The 9,837-nt window shown below is 41.0% G+C and overlaps 1 protein-coding gene across 1 annotated transcript; it reads right to left on the reverse strand.

Moving 5' to 3' along the window:
* Positions 1-250: 250 nt before the first annotated feature.
* On the reverse strand, positions 251-7,703 carry ZNF488 (zinc finger protein 488). The gene is made up of 3 exons (XM_062496892.1): positions 7,488-7,703; positions 3,360-3,588; positions 251-1,422 (listed from the first exon to the last, which is right to left on the reverse strand). The coding sequence occupies exons 1-3, from the start codon at positions 7,701-7,703 to the stop codon at positions 251-253; spliced, it is 1,617 nt and encodes a 538-aa protein (XP_062352876.1).
* Positions 7,704-9,837: the final 2,134 nt, after the last annotated feature.

The following is a 9,837-nucleotide window of genomic DNA, read 5'->3' on the forward strand; positions in this document are numbered from 1 at the left end:
TTTCACTAGTTTATTTCCTCAAAAATAGGTTGACAAGGGCTAGGTTGAGTTTTCAAAACTTAAAACCCACTCAGACTCTTGTAAACATTTCATATTTTTTTCGCAAAGCATCTATTATAAATTATTGTAAACAGTGATTTCCTGAAAGAAATTAATGTAAACTCAAAAAAAAAAAATGGATTTAAGTGAGCTATCATTCCCTTCTTCATCTAACCTTCCTGGTCCCTTGGTAACATCTATCTGCATAGCTCTAATTATGAGAAGTCATGTGCCGGGATAAATGATGGCGTTCTCGAAAGTACTCATGGCAAATGGGACATGTCAGCTTCTCCTCTCGTCTCCTCTTGCACTGGGATTCACTTGAGGAGTATTCTTTCTTGTGATGTGACCGCATGTGGAAGACTAAATCAGATGTCATGCGAAAGGACAGGTTGCATTTGGCACACCAGTTCTGGGCAGCCACTCCAAAGGATGTGAAGGTGGGGGGAAGAAGAGTCAAGGAGGAGGAAGAGGAGGAGGAGGAGGAAGTGGTGGTGGTGTTTTGTAACTGTCCTCCTGCTCGCTTGGGCCACGGTTCTGAGGTATATGGGAAAACATTGCTCCGAGTGATGCTTGTCTGCAGCATCTGAGCACTACACAAATCACTGACAAAGAACTTGGAATTGAGAAGAGTGCTGCAGCACATGATGTCTGTGGTGGCAATGAAGCCAGATAGCTCTCCCAGGCTCTTTGTTGACTCACTCATGAGACGAGAAGAATTTACTGTGGCTCTTTCTGTTACACACTTACTGGGTTTGCTGAAAGCACTCTTCTGCTCTCCTCGAGCTCTGGTGGGCCAAACAAAGGAGAATGCACTACCCGAGGAGTTCAGCAACACTTCCTTTGATACCTGCTCTTTATCAAGAGGGACCGTGCCATCCTCCTGCTCTGACTCTTGCATTCTCTCATTTCTCAGCTTCTCTTTCATCCTCCTGACCTCAGTGAAAGCACTCTGCTTCTGCTCTAAAGCATCTTTCTTAGCTGACTGCCTCCCTGAACTAACCTTCCAGAAAGAACCAGACAATGCATGCTCTCCCCCAACCTCTTCCTTGCCCCCAGAGTTATGTTCCTCAGTCAAATTATTGGTTTTCTCCCACAGCACTGTTTTCCTGCTCCTGTTGTTCTCAGCCTCTTCAGATTTTGCTCTCCTTTCTCCAATAAGACCACGTACATCATCTTTACAAGCTGCCATTTTGACTTCCAGGTCCCTTGCCAGACTGTGAAAATTTGTGGTCTGCTCAGCTAGGTTGTTCTTTTCAGTTTTAGGGTTCTGGAAGTTTCTCCACAGCAGAGCGCTCTTCTCTGGGACACAGAGGAAGCGGACATGCGACACATAGGAATGCTCACATTTAAAGACCTGGTCACATTCGTGGCATCTCAACTCTGCAGAAACAGACAACAAGTGATGAGTTTTGCAAAGATGGAATTGTGGGTGGATGCAGGCCCTCATCCCGTAATTGACACAAAAAATCAGGAACACCTCTTGTGTCATACAAGGTTACACATGGTAAAACTAATGCCAGTGCAGAACCAGGTCCCTTCCTGCTATGCAAAGTGGTTCACGCTTATTTGCTTCCATGCTTCTGTGCTACTGGCAGAAATTACTCCATTTAGACTCTCAAGCCTAGATTTTATTACATAAAATGTAATTATATTACATAAACGTACATAAAATGGCCAGTACACCATGATCTAGATAAAACCCTTTAGACTTTATAATGATTTGAAGTCTAAACCCAGATTTGGGTCTACATTTCTTAACTAAGTCACTGGCTTTAATTCAGGATGAACATTAAATATTCTATATCCAAGAAATAATGAGTTTTAGACCAGGATTCAAAGATTTTTACATGACCCTCTATTTTTAGGATACTCTGGAAGTTTAATATCGTTGAAAAATCATCCGACCTTAATGCCTGAAGCCCTTACTCATACTCCTTTGGAAAGCTGTTATATGCCTTCAGGCACACATGTCTGTGGCACACAAAATTACATTCAAATTGAAATAATACCAGTGATGGGCAGGAGGAATAAAGAACACTCTTTCCTTGTGGTGTTCAGACCTACTGCACCTCTGGTTCACTGGGATGACTGATTTCCCATGAACAAATTATACAAAATTCAGCAATCAACACAAATATGGTACATCATAACCTTTGTAATCTATATCCATGTTACGTTATTTCACAACACAGCAGCTTCAAAATGCAAGTGATTCCAGACAGCACCTGAGGTCTGGGATACATAGGAAAGTTCATAAACTGGTTGAGTAGAATTAAAACTTCTTAATTTGGGACTCAGCACAGCTTAGATCACTTTATAAACTACAGAAGCTGAAATTTTTATAAGAAAATAAGGCTGATGAAATGAGTGGAACATTATACCTGTGAGATTAAAGTCTTGTGTCTAGATATAGTGTTTCTTGTGCAAGTAACATTCTTCCCTGGTAAACTCAAAGGGCTGGCAGTGTGTAACAGAATACACTGAAACCACCTGGAATGATTTAGTCAGTTCCTTCTATGAATGTGTCTGTATTAATTTAATACTAATTTACAGATGAGCACATTTCCATATGAATTTGCTAACGCATATCTTTACCAACCTATACCTTTACTAACCAATCTATATAAGCTTTATTTAAATCAACTAAAGGGTCAGAAAGGGTTTTGTTCCTCTAACTAGGTAAAATTTGGAGAAAATTACAGCTGGAGACAGACTTGGAATGGACCTGACTGACTTGCTTGATATTTCTCTAATCTGGATTTTTAGTTTTGTAATAATTTCCAGGTCAATTTCTTTTGGAGCAATGAATTTCCAGCAGCAGTTCAGAAATTAAAGCTTGCGCTTTTTCCTCATTTCCACTGTGTCCCACACTAAATAGGCCGACGGTGCTGTATTCTGGACTGTTAGGTTTGTTATGTATTTTTAAAGATCTGCTAATTTACAAGATTTAAGCAAAACACTACCCTATACCTGATTTCTCAGTGTGCTAAAAAAGGCCTATTTCCAACTGGTACTTTAGACTTCTAGGATTCCAAGTTATGAGAGTACATAGATTTCCATTGCATAGCTCAAAAATTTAGCATGAATCCCTAGTGCACCATCCTCTGCTAGAAAGTGCCAATGAGAATGGCATCAAGAAGTGCAAATTGGTTCTTGCTCTATGCCTTCAGCTCAAACCTTGAAGCAGAAGGTCTTTTCTCTTAGCAGAGCAGCTATAGATTTAGATATGTTTTGTATTATTACAAGACAACCACATACTAAAGAAGATACAGACTCCTGTCCTCAGTGACCCCTGCAGTCAGCAATTTGGTGCTTACCATTCTGGGGACTCTGAGCCTTTATCTCATTGAAACCCAAGAGGCTGGAGAGCTCCTCATCATACCAGACAAGCAGTTCCTCATTTTTACTGATTTTCCTGGTGGAGCGATAGTATAACTGACTGTTTTCTAAGTAAGCTTCCAAGTTCTGCTCCTTGCTGTTGGCAGCTGCTTGTACAAGTCTCATCCAAGGCAGTCCTGTGGGACTGTGCACAGACGTAACATCCACCTGTGAGGCAGGACACAAAGAAAGTGAGTTACAGGTCTTGAGGCCCAAAGCAAGATTTTCATCCAATCCAAGAACAAAGCCTATTTTCTGCCTCACACTGAGCAGATAGGACAAAGCTGTGGGCCCAATACACCTGCCAGTGTCACCAAATCCAAAGGCATAACAGGGAGAAAGCCTCCCCAACGTGGGAGCTGGGAGCTGTGGGAATACAGCTGTGTGGAGGGAGGAGGAGACACCAGTGTTCACGTGTAACCTCCCATGGCAAAGCCAGCCCTGGTATCCTGTGCAGATCATCCCATGGGACTGGGCCAAGTGTGGATCACTGAGGTACAGGAGGTGTGATCCTCTCTAAGAAGGGGTCTCAGTCCTTGGAATATGAAAATGGGATATGGGTCAGGAGATGTGCGAGTGCTGTCATTTGGGGACTGAGAGATCTGCAGTCCCCTGGATCAGTGCAGTGTGAAACTGGGAATGAACATACACCCAGGACAGCTGCATGTGGAGTTTTTCACAGACATAAGAGGATATGGATCAGGGGGTCTAAGAAAAATCATGGGGCATTTGGTTCAATACCCCAAGTAAACATCTGCATACCTGTTTGGCTAGATTGCATAAAAGACATATTTTAACATATACAACGAAGAAGCACTTATATGATCTCTTTCCTTTTTCGTAAATAAAATTATATATTCAGTTTTTACCTTTGCTAGATTAATTAAATTAATTTCAAGGTATCTAAACAGCTAAACCTCATCAGATCAATACTTTTTGTTAAATAATTTCTGAGAGTTGCAAGGGGTTGATTTACTTTTAGTTCGTGTGCATGCAGATATACCAAACAAATTCAGTTTAAAAATATTTCTCAGGTTGTAAGGTCAGGCACTAAAAACTTTTAAAAATAATATTGAGTTTATTGCTCAAATTAAATTTCCATTCTTTGTGTATATTACAACATAGTCCTAAATCACATATAATTTTTACTCCACAGGACTCCTGAGCCATTTAGTCACAGGTTGACAATGAAATAATATAAGTACAAAACATTTGGCATTGTCTTCCTCACTCAGTCTGTGACTCCAATCTTAGTTACCTTATTACACTGATTAGGGAAAGATTATTTCTTTATACTTTTTTCCTTGGTGTTTACCACAGCAGATCTGTGCCCTCTGCAGTATGTGAAAGATGGGGAAGATTTTCATAGCTTGAAGGCTAAAACGCAGGGTGATCAAGGACAACACTTATATGCATAAAAACTAATTTTTGAATCACTAAAACACTGTTTAGAAAGGATGAAGTTTGCAAATGAAAAATGTCTAATGACAAGTATGATCTAAATTTCACCCCAAGCAATGTATAGCTCTCTGTTTTCCACTAATCGCAGGGCAGCCATTCACTGGTGTTTGGTACCAGGAACATTTTGTCTAATTATTTCTCTGGATTTCACTGACTACTACCCACCCTGAAAAGTTTGATCACATTAGTAGCTTGGATACAAGAATGAAACATTAAGAGACCATTAGGATAAGAGTTACTTAGTGTAAGAGAGAAAATAAATTAGCATGCCCTGAAACTGGTTCTCTCTAAATGCCATGGTAATTAACAATGATTGAGAAACACAAGTGCCTGACAGCAGCACAAGAACACCCGCCCACACACAGTGGCTGTTAACTAATAGCTGTGACAGAGGCTGTCACATTTTAGTTACTGTGTTTCAGAAATACCGAGCAGCCGCCCGGTGCCCTAAGCAAAGTCAAAGGGAGCACAGCTCTGCCAGGAACCAGAACTCCAGGGAAAGAGCTCAAGAGAGCTTCAGGTAGGTGAGGAGTACCAGATGTAAGATAAGATCTGGGTGCTGCCAGCTAGAAGCATGAACCAGCTTTAGTTTTTCCACGTGTTTAGAGACACCATGAGCCCAGCAAATGCACCCGCTCCTAGAGATGTCAATCCCCCAGATGGATCCTTTGCACCCATACATGAGATAAGGCCTTCACAGCCCAGCATCTCAGTCATAGCTGGGCTATGGAGGAATGGGGCTCCCTTGGAAGATGCTGGAAGAGAAGAGAGAAAATAAGGCTCTTCCTCAAAACCCCCAAGGAGCTGTAAGGGGCAGAGTAATCAGCTGGAAAGAGCTACCTGTGCCAATGTCTGCCCAAGGCACCTTCTTTGACCAAGTGTACAGACTGGGCCAAGGAGCTCAAATTATGGTCTCCAAGAAAATGAAGAAATAATAAATTATTAAGTCCCTCTTTGGTCTGAAAGAAAAAGCCCAGGATGATGAAACCCTTGTTAGAAATAATATTCCCTAAAGTCTTTCAGGAGTGCTGATGAACTGTGATGAACAGAAATCTCAATTGCAATGAATCCAGCTTGCCAAATCATTCCTCTGTGTGTTCTGTTTGTACTATGCCCAAAAGAGCAAAACCTATTTCTTGTTTTGCACTTCAGTGCCATGATGACAACATAGCATCATGACTGAATTTTTAATTAATTACTACACATAGTTAGGAGCCTAATGGTAGTCCCTGATTTCTGGAAGGTTTACTTTTAATTATGAGTACTTAACAGGATATGGGACTACTGATTGCATCTGAAACAGCTACTTGCACAGAATTTAATGTATTTAATGCCAAAAGACAGAGATCTGAGCCAACTAGGGCATCCAATTTCATTTCTGCATAGCAATTACTTAGCTCAAGTGTAGAAAAACACTAAAGCCATCCCTCTAGAGGGCTCTTCCAATGTAGAAAACCTTTGAGGCTCTCTCTACAGTAATTCAAAACTCCCAGGAGAAATACAGAAATATTCCAAAAATAAAGCCTCATTTCAAGGCAACTCTCTCCAAAGAGTTGGTTGGTCTCTGGGAGTACAAATAACACTGTCCAAGAAAGCAAACTTGTGCCAGACACTAAAAACAGTCAGATAAACCCTGAAGCCTCTTCTTCTCTCTCTTAATTTGTTTAAAGCAGAAGCATAGAACAGGTTGCCTCCCAACTGTATCTTCCATATTACTCATACGCCTTGGGATTTGTCTCCTCCAGAGCACAGAAGTCTTAGGCAGACCTGGATCAGTCCCAGATGCATCCATGCCACAGAATGTGGGAAACTGGCCTTCCTCACACTGTAAAACACCTGTCTTCATTTAGACCAGTGGTGCCTGAAAGGCACTCCAAGGCACAGAAAGCCAGGGTAAGTGGTCAGCATGACTAGCAGTGGCTATATCACAAAAATAAAATTGGGGAACTAGAGCTTGAGAGTTAATAGTCCATTACAATCCTGGGGTTTCTGCCTTCCCTACAGTGATTGAAAAGTGTAGCTGTAAAACAGACATACAGATCTAAGGTAACTTTAGGAGGTCCATGTACTAATAGCAAATAAGTTGTGGCTGCCCAAAGGGTTTGTGGGCTGGTTGCCTGACTGCCGTTGCGGTTTCGCTTTTAAGGATAACTGAATACCCTGGGTTTAGCAGTTACCTAGATCTGTAAATAAATGCTGTGAATGTATCACCTGCACGAATCAGTGCAATGCTACAGTCTTCTCTCTCTGTTCTCATAGGGCTGTCACACCTCCTGATAAACCTCCTTTGTCCTGACAAAACCTAAACTACAGGTTACTAAACTCTTTGTCCCTCTTCCCTCCTATTCCAAGTCAGATTTGAAGCAGGTCATCAATCATCAGCATAGAAGTGGGACTTTGTATTCTTCCCGCAAAGGAAATGGTTTCCCTTAGGTCCTTCCAGTCTACAGCTCATAAATCACAAATCCACGGGCCCTTTCTCTTTGAAGGAACTGTTACTTGTGCTGAACAAAACAAAAAACCTACCCCTTGCAAAGTTACCTTCTCAGGGATGGTGTAACTCTTTTTGATAGGTCTGACACCAAACACTCAGATTTTTCTCATACCTTAAATACATAGTGGATGTTCCGTCTATCAGAACACTTGAGAGCAATGAAAGCTACAGTGTCCAGCAGGGTGTTCTGGAGCATGCATGGTCCAAAAACAACTTCTTCAGGGATGTCTTGTGTGGTATGAACAGTAGCCAGTATGTCTGGGAAATGGTGATGCAGGAGTTTGTTGTCACTTGTCCAAAGGAATTTAGGCAAAGATGTAAGTTCCATTATAGACCTGTAAAAAAACCACAAGAAATCACATTTGGCATAGAGATGGAAGTAGAAGGTGGCATCATTACTTGAAATACAAAGATTTCCAGGAGCTGAAGGTGAACTGTAAGAGTAAGCCAGAGTTGTATGTTGGTTATTACAGAGTTTACAGCTCTATTAACGTCTAGTTCAGAATGAGAAAGATTACTTTGCACTAAACTAAATCTTAGATTTGTAAACAAGTGAGTTACTCTTCCTGGAATAGATAGATTGTCCAAGAATTGAACTGCTGCTTTCTACAGACAGGAGTAAGAAGGTTTGGGAAGAATAAGCAAAATTTTCAGTGAGTAGAACTCAGTATATTCTTAAGCATATTCTTAGACATCCTTCTTATTAGTAATAGTTTGTAGAAGTGTGAAGAAAGGTAGAGAAAGAGAACAGCAACAAAATAAAGCAAGACTTTTTTGAAGCACATTTTGAAAAAGTTGTGCTTTTTTTACTTGAGTGCAACATCAGTCCAGTTTCTGGTTAAAAAACAAAAAAAAAAAAAAAAAAAAAAAAAACAGGAATTACCTCAGTCCTGAGTCTATCCAACCAGAATGCACAAAATCTGTGGAAATTCCTGAAAAGAATAATTTTCATCCCACCTCAAAGTATATGTTATCAGGTGTGGTTGAGAAAATCAAATCAGATTATGATTCTTTGCATAGTAATACTCCTAGCACAATGTTAGTAGATATTTCCGTCTTTAGAGGACAAATTTTCCAGCCCTGAATATAGAATAATATATTTGTCCTTGCAGATGCAACTTCTACAATATAAGCTACAATTTGAGAACTCAGTATGCAGCAAGGAGACAGGCTTGAGTTATCTGTCATTCTAAGCCTCTCTAGGTTTCTAATAAAGATATTGCCATCTCCAGCTCCCAGCTGGAGGTCATAGAAAATCCCTCATTTATGCCATCAAGAGCTGGATCAGGTCCATTAGGCAGAGAAAATTAAAGAGAACAGCAACAAGCCCTGAAGAGGCCGTAGCCTAATAAATACTGAGATAGAAAGTCTGAAGATCTAGTCTAATCTTTCTCGTTCTCTGCCAACAGAATTGATTTTTTACTCACTGACTCATGACTTAAACTGAAGTGGTATAAAGTGCTCAGGAGAACTGCACTGATTTAACTATATCAATTTCTAAATCAGTGTAGTTAATTCGGTATAATTTATTCCTTATACGCAAGGTCTAAGACCCTACCCTAAAAATATTAAAATGCATGGTCAGCCATTCAGTATGTAGTAAGCATCAAAAAGATGAAGATCAAAAGCAGATGACCAAGGCAAAGAGTGGGATAACATACATCCACTATCCAACCTCAAGCAACCCTTGAACTCAAGATGACATTGAAGTTTGCTTGTTTCTAATTGACTTGTTAATTTAATGTGATCACACAAAAAAAAAAATCCCCCAAACCTATATGAGTAAGTGCCAAAGTCTCAAAGTGCCACCCTGGCAGCTGTGGAATTTGACTCTTGCAGGGAAGGGTCACTTTTGTAAAAAGCTGTGAAAAGGAGGTGCTGTGGTTACTACACAGCAGATGGCACAAAAAGATTTGGGCAAAAGGTTTGGGCACCGGAAAGATCCATCTTTTCCAATCATTTGGCGAATGCACCATCTAGTGTCACATCTCAGCATAACAGAGTGTCCTGTGACAAAGCGGAGCGGGACATCCCCCAGCCCCTGGTGCTGTCGGTGCGTTCTACACCGCAGCTGCTGAGCACCCTGCCAGACAACAATCCTTCTCTCAGGAGCGGGGCACCCTCTCTGCCACCCTCTGCTCAAACAGGAGGTTAGGTGCTTCAGGGTACTGGGTTTGATAGGGTCTGGTCAGGGTAATGCCATGCAGGGAGAGTAATTTAAATCTACAGTGTTGGCTTTTTACAGTGTTGGCTGAAGATGTGCTGCTGGTAGTTAGAGTGGAGAGTGGGGATACTCTGCAGCATCATTAGAAGAAAAAGGGTGATTTTTTTTTCTACAGTCTTCAAATAGAATGAGAAAGCTCCTCCCTCTACATCCACAAGATTTCAGCTTCTGTTGCTTCATCAGCTGAAGGATAACAGTGTGCAAACATGACTGTGCTGCTTTCAAAAATGAGCTACTA

Source organism: Cinclus cinclus, chromosome 7 (assembly GCF_963662255.1).
Source record: "Cinclus cinclus chromosome 7, bCinCin1.1, whole genome shotgun sequence".
Taxonomy (NCBI): domain Eukaryota; kingdom Metazoa; phylum Chordata; class Aves; order Passeriformes; family Cinclidae; genus Cinclus; species Cinclus cinclus.

Excerpts from the sequence above, each read along its gene's own strand:
- ZNF488 (XM_062496892.1), bottom strand. The coding sequence starts at position 7,703 with ATGGAACTTACATCTTTGCCTAAATTCCTTTGGACAAGTGACAACAAA. Across the intron at positions 3,589-7,487 it reads ACATCCACTATGTATTTAAG|GTGGATGTTACGTCTGTGCA; the intron begins GTATGAGAAAAA and ends CCTGCCTCACAG. Across the intron at positions 1,423-3,359 it reads GGCTCAGAGTCCCCAGAATG|AGTTGAGATGCCACGAATGT; the intron begins GTAAGCACCAAA and ends CTGTTTCTGCAG.